This window comes from Tympanuchus pallidicinctus, unplaced genomic scaffold, assembly GCF_026119805.1.
Source record: "Tympanuchus pallidicinctus isolate F22 unplaced genomic scaffold, pur_lepc_1.0 scaffold2, whole genome shotgun sequence".
Classification (NCBI taxonomy): Eukaryota; Metazoa; Chordata; class Aves; order Galliformes; family Phasianidae; genus Tympanuchus; species Tympanuchus pallidicinctus.
The window spans coordinates 5697312-5719222 of NW_026294721.1; the positions used below are offsets into that span (position 1 = coordinate 5697312).

Genomic DNA, 21911 nt, shown 5'->3' on the forward strand with positions numbered 1-21911 from the left:
AGCCTTGTTTATCATCACCTGCTGTCATTACCAGCTCTCTGCCCTCCTGCCAATTTGCAATCAGTTGAGTTCAGAGGAGCTGGAGGTGGTTGAAATGTCTTTTTCGCTGCACTCTGCACAGCCAAATTCATAAAGACACAGATGTAGTCAGACCATCTCCAAAGTCAGCTTCTGTTTGGCTCAACACTGTGCTGGGCAAGGATGTCAAACATGGCTGTAACATGTGCTTGGTTAAGGTAAAAGCCAAAAAAAGCCTTTAGGAATGTCTACCAGGACTGATCTTCATTTTCCTCTTTTTATTTTGTTTCCTCCAGATTCTTAGCATGCTGATAGATAGCCTTTGATCTTATTATGGAGGCTGACCTGATAGGAAATGTGTTGTATGCCTTTCTTCCAAAGGCTCTGTGCTGGTTAGCAAAACAACAAACAAACAAAACAAAAAAACACTTGCATGGGGTAGAGTGCCAAAATTAAAGTGGATTATTTCAGCAATGTTGACTTTTTGCAGACTTTTTTTTTTTTTTTTTTTTTTTTTTTTTTTTTTTTTGCATACAGGCCTTGGCAGCACTTCTGGATAAGTTTTAGAAGATTTCAAAGTGGACTGGGTATAGAGCAGCCCTCTTCCTGACTTCGTTAGGTTCTATATAGGTCTAGGATAAGTCAGATCAGTGGGCTGTTGCTTTTTTTTTATGGGCAGAGCACTAAAGGACCTTTCCCATGTTGTTTTCAGTTATGGAACAGAAATAGTTTTCCTATTCTGATGGTGGTTAAGATTAAACAACTTCATAACACTGCTTGTTTGCTGACTCCTAACTCTGAAAAGCATTTAATACTCATACCCATGTTCCTCCTCACCATCCCATGAAAGTTCCTTCTCTATCTCCTCAAGACAACAGACATCCTAGTCCCTAGTACTACTATCTTGTGAGTCCGGGAACAAACTTTCAGTATCTCTCCATGGGACAAAGCATCAGTGCTGTAAACATAAATGATGGAAATCTGACCAGAGGCCATGGGATTCACCTGCCAAAGGAGCTTTGAGCAGGAAATCACTAACCTTCTCCGTGAAGATTTTCAACCGGCAAAATCTTCTGCAAATTATGCAGTTTCCCTTGTAAAGTTTTGTAGCAGTTGATGGTGCTGGTGCTGCGCTCAGTTTAGAATTGACATGAGAAGTGTCGTTCTTAAGAAAGATGTTTCTGTCCTCATAGGAGAGATTGGTAGGAAGAGCTTGACACAACTGCACGTCTGACCATCAGCAGCAGAACGTGCACCTTAGGGGCAGATTAAGCTGATCTGCAGAGTGGCAGAACACGAGATTTCAAAATCAAGTAGCAGCAATTTCACATTTTAATTGGCACAATTGTAGAAAATGCTACTTGGCAAGTATCAGATATTATGTCTAACAGACTAAGCTTTTGTCTACTACAGACTTCTTTTGTATTATTAAGCAATAAATACACATGATGTTACCTTATATGGTATAACTATCACCTTATGAAAAAGATAAGTGATGACTGTGAAATGAAGTTGAAGCTGGCAACGATAATGCAAACAAGAGGCCAGCTTAAGCATCCATGGTGACCTTACTGCATGAATAATATGATTCTGACTAGTAATAAAATCTTTTCTTCATACACTCATAAAACACCCTTGTGGTGAAATATATACACTCCTGTGTTCTCTCCCACAAAACTGCAAAAGAAAAATCAGTGCTATCCTACAAGTTGAAGCCAGAAAGCTTCAGACAGAAAGACTGAAAAGAATTCATGGATCACTCAGCCTCTGTGTTTTTCAAAGCTATACACCACGCTGTCTTCTCTCAGAAGTGTTGAGTAACCACTGTGAGGGTGCATTGACCCTATCCTCAGAAACTAGCACATTGCCAAAGTACTCTGCTCCATTTCCCAGTATTAGGTCTAAGTAATTTCTTCCTTCAGACCACCGTTGTAACTCCACATGACTAATCTCTGCTTCTAATATTTTTTCTGAAGTTTTTTAAATACTCTATCTGAATTATTGTTTTAACATTCAATCCTCCTCTTTTGTTTCATATTCAGATGCTTTTCTGAAATTTTATCTTCAAACTCAAACATCACTTTATTGCACTTCTTTGTATTATCTTTTGCTTTTCTATAAAAATCCCAAATTGTAAAAGCTAATGTAGGAACTCCACTTACCCAAATGAGTGATACAACTAAAACTGTTTAGAGGTAAGTTAGCACCCTCTGGTGTATCATTAGTGTACTGCAAATTTTCTTTAAGTAGACGAGCATAATTCATCTCCAAAGCAAAAAAATATCAGTGAAGATGGATACCTGTGAGCTGAACACAGTGACTTTTGTGCTTACTGTCAGATGGAGGAAACTGTTGTGTTTTTGCTTTTCTTTTTAGTATATTCTTATATTTATATATTTTTAATTTGTTTTGGACTTCTTGTTTCATATGAACTGGGATGCCTTGAATGTCACTCAAAGGCATTTCTGCTTGACATGTTGAGATGCTTTTGACTGTGACCCTGGGTGATGACTCCACAGTGAGATAAGATACAATAGAAAATCGAAGAAATTAAGGAAATTATAAATAATACCTTCTTGTGAGACAAAAAAATAGAAAGCCATTGAGGGACGCTTATAATGGAAGTTGGCAACTGTATTCTACAGGCCTCATTTTTTTCAAGCTATTCTAGCTCATCTTCAAGTAGAGAAGAGTTAGAACTTAGATAATTTGATTACTCTTTCACTCATTATATGTCTATGCTACTGTAAAATTAAGTCTTTCAAACAGAAAATTGCTTGAAAGGTAATTTGATTTGAAATCCCACTGAAAATTTTAAGTGTAAGATCATTGAGGAGGAGAAAATACACAAAGACTGTCCCATGGTAAAAAATTAAAGCAATCATGATTTAAGAACTTCACACTGAAATAAGTGAAATGTAAATCTGAATATTGGTGAAGAAGCTCCTGGTCCATAGATATTCACAAACCAATTATTTCTCAATCCATTTTATTCTCTTTCAAGTCGCATGCTTGAAGTGTGTGTAGTAAACAGTTAAGTAGGCAGCAAAAATGAAGAACACCTTTGTACTCTCTTTACTATTTTAGACTTGCTTTTAGGTCAAACAAAACATTTTAACCCCCAAAAAAGTTGTATCATTCACTAGCTGGACTTAGTCTCAAACGTATCTTATAGTTTTCCTATTTTTTAAATAGGGCTAAAGTTAGGCAAAAATAAAACAAAACAGTTATTCAGTCCAGCAAAATTTATCCAGACATACACAGTAATGGTGGGAATTTCAATGGGAGAGTTGGCAGTCTGGGACCTTCCAGACAGAGCACTCATCCACTATTCTATGAGAGGAAAGGTAGCCTCTGGCATGATGTATCTCTTCAAACCAGTTCTTCCATTTTATTGCATTTTTGAGAAGACAGCATTGCTACCTAAATCAAATTATAAGCTTCTTGGAATGTTGTATAGATACTGTCTTACAAGTTCTGAAGAGCCTACTAGGCTACGGTTACCCTCAAACCATATTCCTTACCGTGCAAACAAAAGGTAATCTCTTGAATAAGAACCCAAATTTGGATTTTGGAATCAAATGTCTATTTGATTGAATGTCTAACAGTAAAATAGTTTTTGGACAGGGGTTCATCTGTACAGGCACGACTATTTAAGATCAGTTCTGCTGCAGTTCACTGCATTTACAGGAAGAAGAGCTCATTGAATATAAAAGCATTCTTTTGTCTTAACACTTCATTAACAAAAACAATTTATTTTTACAATTCTTACAATATATTTTAAACCAAAATTCCTTTAAAAAGCCAGAATCTTTTGTAATCCTGCTTAAAGTTACTATAGATTTTACTGGCAAGTTTTAGATACATTATTCATGCTGAATAATAGTTGTTTTATGCTACTTTGACATTTTATAGAAATTACAAACACTTTGATATCCAACAACAGTGCACAGCTTTTCAAAATGCTTACTGAACAAAATAAATCACGGATTTTTGCTTATCTTTCTGCTGTTTGTCCTCCAAAACTAGCTGATCCTAGAATAGGAATAAAAACAGAAATATTTTAGTAAGTTCTAAAGAAGAATTTATTCATGCAAATCATTTGGGGAAAAAGGAAAGTAAAAATGAATAGAAGTTTAAAATATAAGATACATTTTGATTATGATTTTTGCAGCATTTTATGAATCTAAATATGCTCCTTTTTATTTACATAAAATATTTATCTTTCTGTTGAAGAATGTGTCCTATTTCAATTTCAGCTGCAGAAATGAAAGTTCAAAGTAAATATTGTTGTTCTGTCTATGAACTAAATTAGCTCGAAAATTTATAAAACATATAGCTCAAAGAAAATCAGTACTTCAGTTCCACATAGCTGCTTATTTTAATAATGTAGATATCTACTCTGTTTTTTAAATAGAACCTGCAAGGCTTATGCATTATTTCACATGCAGATATTCCAGATTTAAAGCAGTTATGACATATTCAAGTTCATTAAGCACTCATAATTTGAGTATGAGAGAATTTTTTAGAACATGTAAATTAGTTTTCACTTATGTCACCTTCTGACTGTGATTGGGTAGCAAGTAATAATTAGATAAATGAATATTGTATAGTTTAGAATATGGGAAAAACAGCTTGTAGATATGACTACAAGTTTCATCTAAGCCTTTCCTCCCAAACTAAATGCATCTTCCTTTTTTTCCTAATGGTCAGATCACTAATACTTCTCACCTTACAAATGCTGTGATTTCCTTTTGTGCTCCCTTTTTTTCTTCACTGAATATAGAGAGACATCCACTGTCACTCACTTTCTACAGCACTTCAGGGTTTTTTGTACAGAATCTGTTTCCTATTCATTCCTTTCATTATAGACAGGTTTTTTTTCCCCATCATTCTCATATGTCAGCTCAAATATTCTGCTCTATTAAGGAACTCCTGCTGATGATTTCAGTCTTGCTATGACTGCTACTGATTCACTGCACTTGTGTCACTAAAGGTTTTCTATTGTCTGCTCTTTACTCAAGACTGCATGATTAGATTTGCCAAATTGTTTAGAATTGGTATTTTACTAGAAAGCAATGTGGAAATGATCAAATTCAAACCTCTTAAAATATTATTCTGGGTGAAGCAAGATACTTTGTTGCACTGAAGATTAAGGCTAAATAATCATAATTTATTATTTACTCTTCTGCAGTAAATAAGTCATTCACAAGCACATATTGTGCCGACTTTCTTTCAGGAAAAAGTGCTAAATGTTGTTATTTTCTTAGATACTTGCCTAAATGTTGTCTTTGTAGAATTCCAGAGATGGTGATTGGAGGTCTTGCTACAGATGACTGTGGTGAAGGTAATGTAAATTGATACAATGGAGGAGTTCTGAAATCAGAAGCAGACCAGGATCCCCTCCTACTGTTTTGTGATCCGGATGGTGATATAAGTGAACATCCATTATGTGGTAGTCCTATAGGTGTGGATCTATTAATGAAAATTATTAATGGATAAAATTTGAGACTGCTGTCACAGAACAAGAGACTTCAAAACTTTTCTAATTCATATTGTTAATATCTCAATAGGAAATACAAAGTATTCTTGTGTTCTACAGATTCCTCATCGGATTTTTAGATAGACATGATTTTTATGTAAGTGAAAAGCAGAAGAAAATAAATGCTCTAATCCAAGAGTCTGAGATAGAAAAGAATTATTCTGTTGCATATATTTAAAATTTATGCTAAGGAGGCACACTGAGCTTGATTGCAGACTACAAGACTATCTTCTTCTGTAACCATTTTATATTTCTTCTGTTGATGCTGATAGTTCTAAAAAATTAAGATATTTTCACTACTTAGATGAAAAACATTAAAAGACCCATGACACACCCAATGAAGATGTTTGGTTTAATCAGAGAATAACTCTTGCATAGACACTACATTTACATTCTTGACTTTCAGAAGAGTTATTAAGCAGAGTACTTATTCCACATTCTTAGTTGAAATTAACTACCCTTTGTATAAAAGCGCCATGATTTCAGATGTCCACGGGTACAGGAACTCAGATTCTCTCTGCACATTTTTGAAGAAAGTACTTTCAAAATATAATATTCAAATAATATTAACTTTAGTATAGGTGACAGCTAGTAGCCTATGCAAATGTTACACAGTAACATTCCTTAAGATGTAAAATATAGCCTTTCAATGTACAGATTTATAAAGGCTAGGCAAGAGATAAATTTCAGTCTGAGACTAAAGAGACTGTTAACATCATTGAAAGGTTTTTAATTACCTGGTAGATACTGCTGTAGTTTGACTTGATGTTATTCCAGATGACTGAGAACTTCTGTAGGATACACTACCTGTAAGAATTACATTTTTTACAACAGAGCCAAAATGAATTATCCTCTTTAATTAGGAGATCATTTTGGAAAATATTATTAATACCTTAATTGCATTATCTGGGACAAATTCATGATCAGTTTATTCAAGAATAAGAATCACTGCAAAATTACAATAGAAAATTAAATACCTGGGAATGGCTGATAAAATGAAGTTATTGTGTCAGAAAGAATTAAAATAACCCTAAAAATAATAATAATTAAAAAAAAAACCGTTTGCAGGGATTTAGCTCAAAAAAGACATTTACTGAAGTACACTCTGCATGTAGCTGGAGATGGATTCTCCTAACTGCTGAAGCCAGTTGTAAGATAAATCATATCACAGAATCACAGAATGGCCTGGGTTGAAAAGGACCACAATGATCATTGAGTTCCAGCCCCCCTGCCGTGTGCAGGGTCAACAACTACCAGACCAGGCTCCTGTTTATATGCTCCCTTCAAGTACTGGAAGGCCACAATGAGGTCTCCTCAGAGCCTTCTCTTCTCCAAGCTAAACAAAAATTGCAGAGGATGAACTATTGCAGAACTGTGTTGAATGTAATACTGAGGAGGGGAGGGACACAGAAATGGTGGAGACCTGCAGAGCATTAGAAATTCTAGGAAATTCCTCACAAACAAACAAAGCCTGAAGAAATCACACTATTTTCAATTGGCTGTCATTTATGTCTTATTTACCTAGGAGAGCCACCCAAGATCTTAACAGCCAAGGAAAGATATCATAGTCATGTAAAATGTCTTCAACTTAAATATAATAATTGCATGCCTAACAAACGAGAAGAAATCCTTCATCTAAATTCTTCAGATTTAATTCTGTTTACAAAATAAGCTTTAATTTTGTTACAAAATATTTCTCTAACTTCAGTTTAGTTTCCTTCCTTCCCTCAAGTGATTTTTAGCATAATATTTTGGACAATGTCAGTTTCTGGTAACTATATACAAACTAGCATAATCAGGAAGGCCACTGGAAGGCCAACAACATATATTTAAGTATGTATGTTTTGTTCAACCACATCATTACTGTATTTTCTTTAGACATGTTGACTCCGGTTGTGAATAAATCAGTAAATGTCACAAAATATATGTATATATATATATATATTAACAGAACAGAGAAGGTAAGTAGTGGGAGAACTATTCTGTTCACCATTTTTAACCATTTCCCATCTGCTGAATTCGATATGATGAATTGTTTACACCTCAACACAATTCACATTTTGACAGTGAAGTGCTAATGCAACAATTTTAATTTATTAATTCCCTTAAAGTGATACATTTTGTTCCGTTAACAACTTTCTTCTCACTTACCCATGCGTCCATCCTGTGGTGGAGTTATAACTGATAATCTTGCTGGACCAGTCATTGTCTCAGGCTAAAAGAAAAATATAGTATTAATTACAGTGTATAAGTGCATTCATCATCAATGTATTTTAAGCAAGAGTGTTACTGTTCGGAGCACTATAAACCTGAAGATTTCTGGCATTCTCCAGTTCCAAGTTTGTTCATGGCACTAAAATGCAAAATCTCAGAACTAAGTTACAGTTTTTAGAGAGACAAAGTTTATAATAATTTCAAAGCTGCCTGGACATTGTTTGGGACAGCTGGCGGCCCTGCTTGAACAGGAATTTGGAGAAGAGAACCTCTAGAGTCCCATCCCAACCTCAGCTATTCTGTGATACGTGAAGAAAAGAATTCTAGAAAAACAGTGTTGAGGCTCATTTTTTTTTTTTTATTCTGTTTTGGGGAACTTCTACTTAGCTGAAGTGAGTACAAATTGGTCTGAACTGGAGGCAGGCAGGGGTGCTGAGGAGGATGGAAGTCAGGGAAGTAGTGATCTTTTTTCTACAGTGGTAATGGGGTTGAAGAAACCAAAGAAGATGTGTATTTATAAGTACACACACACACATATACAGAAACTTACTTTCCTCATTGGTGAAGGTACAGGATCAACCTCCATTGACTCCATTCTTACAACAAATGTGAAAACAAATATGACATTGAAATTAAAAACAGCACATTCTTTACAATGACTAAAATTATGTAAAATTTACTAATAACTAAAAATGTAACATGTCACATATAATAAGTATGCTGCACCTGTTCCAGAGCTCACCATCAGCTGATACTGAGGTTGGTTTAGATATCTGCCAAGAAATTTATTTTATATCATACTCACTTATTTGTCACTTGTCAACACTACAAGGGCATTTTGAATTTTTTTTTTTAATGAATAAATACAGATACCTTTTAGCTTGAGTGAGCTGTATGTCCCATTTATTTAAAATTAAATAGGCATTGCATGCCTTGCTGAAGTTCATCGTATCTAAATAACTACAGTGCAAACATAGCTGTCTGTACAAGTCACCTATATATTCCCCTACAGTTAAACAGAGGAGTTCTCGTTGCTCACCAATTAATCAATCGTCTGTACAGACATCTCCAGAATAAGGTGCATCATGCCATCTAGTGAGTACAAAGGCAATCTATAAAACCAGCTATTATGTACTCTAGGATAGATATCCCCAGTGCCTTTATACCACCACAGTTTGCAGAAACAAACAACAAATAAATCAGAAAAAGATACTCATTTTAAACTCTGAAAGACATTGTTTGGGGTATAAGATATTACAACATTGTCATTCTTTACATTTCCATTTAAAATTAAGGATTTGCACCTACGTTTCAGAAGTAGAAGGATGACTAGGTTGACAAGAATATGAGGAATACCCATTCAGTCTTCTTGAAGGCACTAAAATTATTAAAGAATTTTAAAAAATTAATATGAGATTATTGTTATGTTCACTCATATGCATTCCACTGTTAATATCTTAAACCTGTGCTTCTTACTGGAAAGTGGATTTCTGCTTGTACTGGCAAATGGCAGTTGAGTAGCTTGCTGAGGAGGTTTCATACTAAAAGAGAAAAAGAAACATGGATATAAACTGAAGGATGGTTTGGTTACCTCATATTTCTAGCTGGTCAATATCAAAGTACTTTTTATACATTAATAGCTGGTTTTAACATGACACTGCTTACCAGGAAGCAAAATATGCAGTATATCTGAGCAGCTATTAAGTTCGTCTTTTCTACATAATGTCCACATTAGTCACTGCATGCTCAGTAGGGTAAATTTAAGAAAACATTATGATGTCTAATGCAATGAGATTGTATGGAACAACATGGCCATTTCATGGAACAACATGTTAAAATATAATAACTTATGATCTGCAATTGTGTCAAAAATCTTCATTTGCATGTATACATTTACCCAACTTTAAAACAATCTGAATTTCAAAGGAAATGTTGGCAGCTACGTAAAACTGATACTTCTGCCAATAACTGCACAAAGGAGGAACGGGTCTGCTGAGCATATGAGGAGATCCCCTAGGTCATGCTGTCTTGATAGTATTCTGTGAGAATTCAGAAGAACTCTATAGTTGTTATAAGCAAGGTGCTAGTTACATGACATGCAGAGAAGTAAAAGAAGGCAGTGGATTAAAATATACAAACTATGATAATCCACCTAGCTTCCTAATGGTGTTTTTCTTCAGTTATATTACACCAAGTACCACAAGAAAGCATAAGTAGGTATTATTTGCATATCAGACTCAAAAGAAGTCTATACTAAAAATGAAAAAACAATATAAAAGTAAAGTAATAAAGATTAAAGATCAATGGTGTTTTCACTGATTCACTGATAATCATAAACGTGACAAGATGGAGAAGGATTCCTTTGATGAAGAGGAATCCATAGGGGGGAAAATATTTTAAATATACACAAACGACTCTAAAGAAGACCAAACATGGCAAAGTATTTTTCCAGAAGTTTTTGAAGACTTTTAGCATAAGCACTGATCTGAATTTAAAAATAAAACAATTTCTTCCTTATAGGCTTGAATAATGTGGTTGGGGAGGGGAAAAAAAGAAAAGAAAAGAAAAAAAAAAAAAGATGATCTGATGACAGAAATCTCTTTTCATTTATTTTTGAAAAAAATACTTTCAATCCATTTCTGCAATATGAGAAAAAGGCAACAAAAGCATTTTAAATTGTTTTATCAATTTAATCTACTGTAATCTGATTTCAAAAATCATTTACTTCTGCTGCATTAAACCTCTTACCATTGTATCTGATGCAGTTGCTGCCTTGCTTTCCTCAGAGATTCTTCCAGCTTTACTCTCTGTGACATAAAAATTTAAACAAGCTGTCTTTGTATGATGTACAATTTCACTTTTACACTGCCAGCATTCCAAAGCGTTGAAAGGTTGTGCTTTTTGGTTTTAATCTAGATTATCACTGCCATTCCTGCTATTAGATACAAGGGGGCAAATCTGTAGCTGACACATTACCCAGACAGTCCTAAAAACATGAACTGCTGTTTAGTACCTACAGACTTCGTTTATCTTTTCTTAAGAAGCATAATACTGGATAAATGAACACTAAGAAAGTCATCTAAAATAGTTTTCTTCTATTTTTCTTTCTCTTTTCTGTATCTGATATACTCACTAAGGTGCTTTCAATAATTTAACAGCAGTTCCATATAACCAGGGAGGACTCTGTTGAGTGGAAGTTAACAAATGTGATTCCAACCTACAAGAGGGCAGGGAGGGGGATTCAGAGAATTACAGACCTGTTAGACTCAATCCCATGGCAGTTGGTGGAGCGGATCACAGGGCAAATGGAAGTGATCAGAAGCCAGAATGAGTTTGAAAAAAAAGGCAGGTCTGTCTGACTAACCTGATCTCCTTCAATGACAAGATAACCTGCTTACTAGATGAAGGAAAGGATATATGAATTTTGTTTACCTTGTTTCAGTAAAACATTTGACACTTGTCTTAGGGTATTTTCCTGGAGAACCTGGCTGCTCATGGCTTGGGGGAATTGATATGAGGGGATTGATTGAGTGTACCTTTTAATTTTGTAGATTCTAACAGATCTGCTTGAGGGTAGGAAGGCTTTGCAGAAGGAACTAGATAGGCTGCATAGATGGGCTGTGTTCAATTGCAGCCCCATACAGCACTATAGGCTAGGGGAAGAATGCCTGGAAAAGCTGCCTAGAGGAAAAAGACCTGGGAATGCAGGTTGACATACAGCTGAACGTGAGTCAGCAGTGTGCTAAGGTGGCCAAGCAGAGGTTGCTTCAGAAACATTGAGGCCAGCCTCTTTGTATGAGCCACTGTTGAGAACGCACCTCAAATATGGTGTTCAGTTTTTGGCCTCTCATTACAAGAAGGATATGTGGTTGCTCAAGCATGGGCGGTCTCCAAACTAGATGATTCTATGATCCCATGATACGAAACTTATAGAGCAGTTAATATAGGATTACCAGAAGAAGACACCAATAACAGTATTTCCAAAACACCAAGTACGATATGTCCATACTTTTATTCCTGATTCAAAATGTATTCAGTTCATGGAAGTATCTGTTTGTAATAAGTTTATGTGAAGAGTATTTCTAATTGTGCTAGAGATATGACTAAAAAATCTCCATTAAAGAACATTACCAGCTAGTAGAATTCAATGAACATTAAATAGGTTCCCTATTATGTGCATTTTTAGGATTATTCATTACATGATCACACATTACTTTTTATGGAGCATGTTAAAATTTATTCAATAGCTTCAATTCTGCATATGTATTTTATCCTCAATTTCCTGTGTGGCTTTAATTCTCCACTACTTCACACTATTTATATTTTCATTTGAAGACAAATTATAACTCTTCTTGTTAACTTATCATGCTTCTCAGAATATTTTTAAAATACCTTTAAAACGTTTCCTCCTTTATCTTTACAAGACCATACTGTTTGGGGGAGGTATTGCATGTTTTTACAGATGTGAAAATACAGATGCAAAACATTTTAAAGACAAAATGTGGATGTAGGAACAGGTTTTTTAATACTCCTCCTTAATTTGTTTTTCCTAATTTAAGCCAGGTTTGATTAAGAGAGTGACCAGCACAAATATCAAGAATAGCGTACCTGCCACTCTCTAGAACTTATCGTTTTAATACCAAAATGCTTTAAAGAAGTTAGACAACTATTCAGTTTTCAGTATTTCTGGGTTCCAGAAGAATACAGGTGTTAGATTTTCAGGAATATAAACACCAAGTGTCCATACTACACATAACACACCTGCACTCTGGGGTCTGAAACTGGCAGAAAAAGCAACAAAGAAACTTTTATCTAGATCATGAGAGCAGTTGGTTGCATGTGACAAGGATGATGTACTGAAAGAAAGAAGGAGACCACAAACAAGATAGGCAAGTGTGAGAATCCTTTTTGTGAGTACTCAGTTCTTCCCAGAAACCGGAGTCCATGCAGAGGAGGATGGCAGGAAAAAGCACTTGCATGATGTATCTGAGTTTTCCTCTGTCATTTCACACTTAGGACACATATGGAGTGTTGGTCCTCCAGTAAGGACAGAAAGGAGACAATGCTGAGAAAGGATCCTAAGTATTCTAATAAACAGTGAATACGTTTTGTAAAACATGAACAAAGTAATAAGGCAAACATAATAAACAAAAATAAGAAAATCATAGTTAGATTTACCTTTTCTCTGTGGTATGCTAGCAAATGTTTACGATTTTTTTCTTGAAATTCTGAAATCTAAAAATAAAATTTGACACAATCAAATCTAGCTTCAACTAATTACATTTATGTAGCCTCACCAAAGAATGTATATTTTTCTCTATTTTGATAAATACTTAACATATCCTTCATATAACTGTTTAAACATTCTTCCAAAAAAACCATGCCATGTCCAAAATCAGATATGGAAAGTCTTAGAAAGATTAATTTAGTACAGATTGGCAGAGTTGGCAGATTTATTTCACTGAATTTGTATTTTAACACTGTTCAATAATAATGTAAAGAAATTGGAAAGACAATTTACTTGTAGTGTTTCTTATTCATTAGTGCTAAGCAAATACATAAAATTAATGGTAACATAAAAAGTAATGTGTCTTACTGGCAACTATCACTTGCCTTGTAAAACTATCTTGTTAATTAAAAAATAATTGTTAGCCATACTATCAGGTGATGTGTAAGCACTTCATGTTGTGTCCAGATGAGGATCATAAACCACGACACATTAATAATAAAGAGATGCAATCAAAGCAGGACAAGAGCTTGTTGAACAAATTACAATAGGCAGAAGCTTACTAATAAATCTTTCTTCTGACATATTAAGAGAAAGAAAATCTGACATATTAAGAGAAAGAATATTAAGAGAGAGAAAATATGCAGGGCTAGAGACAGCCAAGAATACTTGGAGAAGATAAACCCATAGTGGAGTAGGTAACTGAAATTGTTACTTTTGATTCACAGTGCAAAATCCTAGGAGGTTCCCACTGGATACTTATCAAAAGGTGAGAAGTATCTCCTGAAGAATTGATAAAAGAAATATTCAGAAGGGAACAATCAGAATTCATCACATACTAAATTTCTAATTAAAATTCTAATTAAGAATTTTTAATTCTTTAAAGCTAATAAGTAGGCAAGTAAAAAAAAGTCAGTCAGATTATAGAACCATAGAACCTTTAGAGCTGGAAGGGAACTTTAAAGGCCACCTAGTCCAATTTCTCTGCAACGAACAGGGAGGGATATTCACAGCTAGATCAGATTGCCCAGGGCCTGGTAAGGGCCCTGATCCTTAAAAGTCTCCAGGGATAGGGCATTGACCACATCCCTGGGCAACCTGTTCCAGTGCCTCACCACCTGTATTGTAAAAGACTTTTTCCTTACATCTAACCTAAACATACCTACTTTAAGATTGAAATCAATTCCCCTTGTTCTATCACAACAGACTCTGTTAAAACATCTGTCCCCTTCTTTCCTGTAGCTCCTCTTTAGATATTGAAAGGCCGCTATCAGGTCACCTCAAAGCACCCTCCTAATTTTTGGTTAAAAACAATAGGCAGCTTCATCATTTCAGGGTCAATGTGTATGATTATACTGTACCCTGAGTCTTCTTACCATCTCAGAAAGGATATAGTAGCTCTGGAAACAATTCAGATAAATTAGAGGTATTAAATAGCAGCAATACAAAGAATGACTGAATAGATTACAAGTCTTCTTTGCTGGCAAAGAGATAGCTGAAGATGGGATATGCTAGCAGCCTAAAACTAATGAATAGCACAGAGTACTTGGGAGTTGTTGCTTCTCCTCTTGCACAGGATGCAAGAAATCAAATGATAGCAAGAAATCAGATCACAAGATAAAACATGCAAAAAAGGAAATACTCATCACATTGCGTACAACTTGCAGACATCCTATTATATGATAGATGCTAAATATTCAGAAAACTACTTGACAATTACAAGAAAAGCTTTTGAAATCCATGGTACCATCTCTACCTTGAGAAATCTTTGTGCCATAAATTGCTTGACAGTAGGAGCCTGTTCTGAAGACAAATCACTACATAGGAGCCTTGTTCCCATATGCTTTCCTAAGCACAAGCTGTTGTGATTAATTACTAGATTATAAAATGCTTTGCTCTAACACAGAACAAGCTTATTTTACGGCCTTTGATGCCAGTGGAAATTACGACCGATTCTTGATTTTTTTCCAGATTTTACATGGCCATTTATTTCCTATAGGTTATCTCAAACTACCAAAATAACAACCTTAAACTTTCAAGATCATGTCCCTCATTTCTTTTCTTTGGCACGTTACAGAAGTTTGCATTCAGATGTGATTGATAATGCAGACCCCTGGATTTGTTCAGTTTATAGAATAATTACTTGTCTTTCTACATTGTATGTCTGACACGACAGAGGAAGGCTTCTTGTTTACCTTGTGTCAGGAAGAGGATTGCTGTGAGAAAGGACTGTGCTCAACTTCGGAAAGGTTTGTGAAGTACAGCAAATCTATAATCACCATTGTCAATTAGGAGATTTCTAAGATGACGAGAAAAGTTGATTTTCCCTTATTTTTCCTTTTATTATTTTTCTGCTGGATCTGTAAGCTCACTACAAGATCAAACAGGTACTGGCACAAAACAATGAAAGTTGCTGGTCAGTGCAGGGAGGATGCATTACTTACAGTATGACTAGAGTGGCTGAAGCTGCCAATGAAATGTTCCATGAGAGACAAGGAGAAATCTCAAAGCCAGGCTGAAGATATGGAGAAGGTGAAAAGGCAGTGGGAGCTTATTTGTATTTGCTTAACCCAAAAAGTTACTTATGTTCATGGAGCAGAAATTAAGCCTGAAGGATGGGGTCCAGTCTGGATTTTATGGAAGTATTTCTTTTAGTAATCTATTTTTTTAGTAATCATATTGTTCTTATTTTTATTGTTCTTATTTTTAATAAATCTAGGTTTTGAGACCAGGAAATTGTTAAAGTTGCTTACTTTGTTAAAGAAAAAAGTAAAAAAAACAAGGCAGCATCCATTTCAGAGCTTTTGCCAGCTTAGGTTTCGACCATGTAACTGCGGATTCCTAAAATTAACGTACATTATCTGGGCCTGGTGAAGATTTCATTTTTCATTTCATGGCACTGAAAGTGATTTTACATTATTGAAATAACCAGAACAAGTGGTCTGCAGAGAGATTTTGAAAACATAAGCAAAGGGCATGATAAGCAATTTATGCTTTGTTAAGAACTTTAAAACTGTGAAATTAAAGAAACAAGGAGAGTAACAGTCAAACAATGTGAGGCATTCATTCACGTATTTTTCCTACTTTCAAAAAAAGCAGTAGAAGTTTCTAATTATTTTACACAATTAAAAAGAAGGGTGATTCACCTGTGTTATTTCTTTTGAATATTTCTTGCACAGTGTGTCTATTCCCATGAACAGTGACTGAATTTCAGGACTTGTCTAGCAGGAAAATAAAGTATAGCAAGATTAGTACTTTCTTCTTGCAAGATCTATTATACAAAACATTTGGTGAAGTGCTCCTTAAAGTGAATAATGTAGAATGTAGATAAATCAAAAATGGACAGATCAGGAGTAGGATAATACAGAAACTGAAAACAAGCTCAGTTTTGTTTACTATCTATATTAAATATCTGGAAGGCTTTGTGCTTTTGTCTAACTGCAGTGCTCACACACTTACTGCAACAAAGACAGTAAAAATTTCCAGAGGACATAAGAAAATACAAACAAAACATATCCCCAAAACAATTACACTGGTTAGAGTGCTAGGCTAAAATATTAGAGTGGCAGCAATCAGTGATCACAGCTCCTTCACCTGAGAACCTTGCATGATTTCTAACGTAACTGCAAATAGCTTTTCAAAATGAAAAATCTAGTCCAAATAAATAAAGAAAACATCTATTTCTAAACTGGAAACAAAAACCATCCCGACACATCTACTTGTAAGACAAGATATAAGCAGAAAATAGACATTTGTTATGTAAGGAGTCACCTTTCAAAAACCAGTAGAAGAGCACTAAAACCATTGCCAGCAAAATACAAATTAATACTTCAAGTTCTGCAGACTCTCCGAAAGTTTGAAAATTTGAAAAATGAAAGAAAGATGGATTACTTAAATAAATAAGAAATAGGCCATCTATGAATGGATCAACACTTCTTCTGAGCTATCAAGAAATTAGATAAGTGCTATCACTTAAATTGGAAATATTACATTGAAATAACAAAAGAAGGAAGCTTTCCTCCATGTGGGAATGCACAAACATACAGAGAGACAACATTTTTATCTACTCCAGAAATAGTGTAACACAGGTCAGATAACCATGAGTAGGTAACAGGTTCGTTTCCCAAATCTGCCTTCAGCGTGTATTCTTTTTTTTTTTTTACAATCTGTAGAAATGAGTCTCATGTGTATGAAAAATCATTACGTGAGAAGTTAAATTAATAACCACAATTTGCTGTAGATTTTTATCTTTTGTTCCCCACGTTCTGATATCTGCTACAGCCATGTCCTGTACTGCAATCCAGCTGAGCAGGGACAGCATGCACAGACTGTTACTCCAACACTGTGCATGTGGCTGCCAAATGCACTTCTACCTACTGATTAAGATGAACTTGCATTTCTCTCATCAGGGGAACTAAACTGCTTCTCCTTGTTTTCCCCAGCCACCAATTTTCAAAGACGGGAGGAAATAAATAGTAATTGAATATCCCCTGCCCTTTGAATTTGGTTAACATTAGCCAAAGCATTCAAAAAGTTCCACCTGGTGAACAGACAGAATGAGAAAGAAAAAAGCTGACAGAGCAATGGTACAGTCTAAGCTATCTAAGGCATTAGAGTAAATAAAAAACAAGCAAGACAAAGTATCAGTGAAAATATATTTGAAGTCTTTAAGATGTGTTCATAGGGGACGGCACTAGAAATTTATTTAGAGTTCTGGCAGAGCAACAACTTTGGTTTGAGTCTCTGATCCCGAAAGAAATAAAAATAAACTTTATTGCTGATTTATAAACTCTTTAAAATGAAGGACAGTAGAAAACATTTTAAATATTATTTGTTGATGGAGGAGTAGCAGATGTTAACAAGATATTCTGAAATCATGAACAGTGAGATTTTGTTTTATCAGAAAGCTTAATGATCCTCTTGGAAAGAGCAAGTGAGGACCACAGGAGGGAAGCAGAAAGGTGACTGGCATGCACTGATGTAAAGATAAGAATATTTAATGTGTGGATGTTGATTACAGCAATATACAATTTAGTGAGGACTGTTAACACATTTACAAGAATTCCTACTCATTGAGAATGCCATAGCACAAGCATAGAAAGGTTTCCAGGTATATTTCCACCCAGATTCCTAAATTATACAGCCTTAAGACTTCTTTCTATGCATCTTTAATTAACATTCCAATCATTTTATCTGTTCTTAATCAAGGCTAAGTAATCATCATTCATGCCTTTTTTTAAAGAATATGGTAATTTGCCTTTCTGTCCTCCAGAGCAATGGCAGGTTCTAACGAAACACCCATTGCATTTTTTAAATTCCTTCAGTATATTTACATTAAATTATCAATTTGAAATGCTGCAATTTAATGCAGATCTAACCCAGAATTTAGCTTTGTTTTGAGAAAGAGGCTGGACAAGATGACCTCCAGAGTCCTCTAACAACCTAAATTATTCTATGAGTGAAACTGATAATAAAACTTACATCTAAGCAAGCCGATAATGAAGGCTTATTAAAATGCCTCCTTTTGGAGGTTCTCTGCGTTTCTTTTCTGGTTTATTTGATTGTGGTGTTTGTTGTTCTTTCTAATTATATTGGCATTTGACTCCTTTGCTGCAATGATTTACTTTTTGGTGGCATTGTCCTCTTCAGGTTTTAGTATTTATGTATGTATCAGCACAATTTTAAACACAGATAGAGAAATCATGCTTTTCACCAAGGTCATCTCTTCATGGTTAGTCCCAAAATGTCCTCTAGTTCACATGCATTATTGCCTTATAGCTTTATATGACTGCTGTTTTAACTGTATTGAATGCCTTGAGTGCTTTTCTTCTACACTTCTAAGGCATTCTTGTCTCTTAGCCAGATGTCACTCTAGGAAAATATGAATATTTTCAAAGCCCCCTTATGAAATCAGCTTAGAAGATGGTTCTTGGAGAAACATCTTCTGGTTCCATGGGAGAAATGAGAAAATTAAATATTTCTAATGATTTCTCAAGAGAACTAAAAGCTATTCATTGCCTTGTGAATAACTGTTTTCAATAGTCCATTTCATTTAATATTCACAGGGTCACGAGGAAAACAAGCTTAAGAGAAAATAAAGAGAAAAAGACCAATAAACTTGAAAACGTCAATGGGCCAGCATGCAAATTTTCTTGAGTCCATTACACAAATGAATTCATTACAGTTCACTTTCTCTGATGTACAAATATTTTTCACATTTTGACAGATTACTGATGTTACAAAGTAGCCAGTCACATTTCTTGAAAATGCCTGAGTGATTTATAGTCTAACAGAATCAGAGGACATAAAAAGTCTATGTAGACTTTTCTTTGAAAATCTGTAAAACTAAAAGCAGAATAGTGCAAAAGAATTCAAGGCTACCAAGCTATCATCAATAAATATTCATGTCACAGTTGGCAAACAGAAGGAAGTATTTTGTAATGCAAATAATTTAGCTGTTAAACAAACCACAGATTAATGCAATATAATAGTACTAAAGTTCCATTTACCTCTTTTGAAAGGAATACTGTACGACAAGGAGTTCTGCAGATCAAACATTCATCTTTTTTGCCTGTAAGTAAAGACACACTTAAAATATACATCAAATGGAATAGATATTGTATATAGTTTTGATAGAATTTGTTGCCTAAACCTGTGTTTCAAGCTTATAGAAGTAATGTGGATGTTATATAAGAAATTCAAATAAACAAGAATAAAGACTTCGAGTCTGCAACCCAGTACACACAATTGTATGTGAATATCATCATGTCTTAATCCTGCAAATAAGTATTCATGTGAATGATTTTATGAATATCATTAGTGTCAGTGAATGCAGGTGACTTTTAGTTCCTTTGATTTAAATAGGACTACTTGCCTGGTTTAATTAAGTGCATGCTTAAGTGCACTAATGAATTAGAGCCAACCAGATATATGACTTCTTAGTTTGAGGCTTAGTCTTACTCTATAGATAAAATATATGAAACCTTAACTTAAAAGAATTAATAATTTCTCCTTGTTCTTCTTTTCTGTGAAAAAATTAATCACCTTTTAAATCCCTTTCTAAAATTTTATTACCTTTTAAATGTCTCTGATTATTTGTAAATGTATTAGAAACTACCTCTAGTAAATGCATATGACTACGATAAATTTGATGATTTTATTAGATGCTCCCTGTCTAAGATCAATGTTCTTAAGCATCTTTAAAGAGGATAACATTTCATTATCATTGAGTTCAGAAAAAAAATGGTGTCTCAGAGACGTTTTTTGCCAAATTAGAATAACAGAAAGAGAACCCGTGATGCACGTTCTATCAGCCAGCATGTTATATTTATATCCTCTCTCTTCTATAGCAATAATGCAAAGTCTTTTAGGTGAAAGACTTATTTTTAATTATGAAACAAAGGCGTACCACTTTTTTCTGCTACGCTTAATAAAAGTAAGGCATCTCATATGACCAAGAGGGGAAAAAATATTAATTTTTTTCTTTTGAAAAGGAGCTTTTCTATTCCCCTACATCCTTCCCAGATATCCTTATGGGAGAACGCCACAGGGTTCCCAGAATATGTCTCAGAAACTGAGCGTAGCACATAAGAGCTTCAAAACATCACCTACAATCCCCCTAACCCTCCTGAAATTTTTGTAGCATTTCACTGACAATACTGATGTTTAAAACGTCCTCAGACTAGTAGCAAAATCTGCCTTGGAATTACAAATCCTTTATTTTACAAACTGTTGTCTCATTAATGAAAAAGCATGCCCTTTCCAAAATGAGATTGAGGAGATTCTTATCTTATTTTGTTTTTATAGTGCAGGCATGGCTTATAAGCATCTGGGCTCAATTTTTATTTAGGTGCTTAAGGCTTTTTCTCAAAGTCAAATACCTCCAGCCAGATTCACCTGGAGGCCTTCACAGGTTGCTTTTGCAAATTAATCAGTGGCAGCAATTGAAAAGGTTTATCAATAACAGGAGGCCAACAAAAGGAAAGGCCTTTCTTTTTTCTACAGGGAGTAGAAATGCCTTTGGGGAAGGTAAAGATGTGCCTGCCAGCAGTGCCTGGCTGGAGCAGAAAGCCTGGCCTGTGGCAGCCATTACCTTTTTGGAGGCAGAGCTCACAGATGACATGGCCACAGCTGGTGAAGATAAACCTTGGCGAGGCCTTGCGGGGCTCACAGAAGCAGGAGTTGCAAAATACTCTGATGGCCATGGGGTGGAAAGGCAGGAGAGGCTGCAAGGAGCCTGAGGGTGAGGTGGACACCCACCCTGCGAGGCCTACAGGCCTGCCTCTGTCACGTCCATCTGTCCTGAGCTGAGAGCTGGCTGCACCCCTTCTCCACCCTCTGTGGAGAGTGGGGGGGAAGAAGGATTTAACCCTCACTCCACAATAACAGGGGCTTCGCAGCCGCTTGCCACCAAACCTGAGAGGGTGCCCACACAGAGGGTGCTCTCTGTGTTTCCTCCCTCCTTCCACAGGGGACAGAGCCTCAGCAGGGTTCTGTGTGGGCGCTTCGCCATGAGCCTTCCTCACGCACACAGAGGCTGCATAGGAGCCTTAAGAAGTCTGCTGCCCCCAGAGAGCTGCGACTGAGCTTCTGTTTTCCATATCTAGTTAGGAATCTTGAAGGATACCAAAAGCATTTCACTGAAGCAAAGATATTAAATTAAAAAAAAAATAATCTAAGAAAGAATGAAGAGCTCTCTAACTGAGACGTGAAGTCTCAGTGCTGCTTTGTGGTTAAACATAATACTGAAGAGTTTAATCATCTCTTCTGTGAGTTCTGACATGGTGCTTGCCCTTGGTTTAAAAGCATAATTGCATTTTGAGTGAGGTTATTTATATTTATTATTGGGGTGTATTAGGAGCCTTACACTAAGTATCAGCCAAAGCCTGACCCTGTTGTTAAGATTTCTTC

The 21911-nt window shown here is 35.4% G+C and overlaps 1 protein-coding gene across 1 annotated transcript; it reads right to left on the bottom strand.

Moving 5' to 3' along the window:
* Positions 1–3035: 3035 nt before the first annotated feature.
* Positions 3036–21315, bottom strand: RNF212 (ring finger protein 212). The gene is made up of 12 exons (XM_052681439.1): positions 21094–21315; positions 19511–19572; positions 16148–16222; positions 12953–13009; positions 10523–10581; positions 9251–9315; positions 9083–9152; positions 8325–8370; positions 7712–7775; positions 6298–6367; positions 5297–5493; positions 3036–4053 (listed from the first exon to the last, which is right to left on the bottom strand). Exons 1-12 carry the CDS (start codon positions 21203–21205, stop codon positions 4016–4018), a joined length of 915 nt encoding a protein of 304 aa, XP_052537399.1. The 5' UTR covers positions 21206–21315; the 3' UTR covers positions 3036–4015.
* Between the last annotated feature and the right edge of the window lie 596 nt (positions 21316–21911).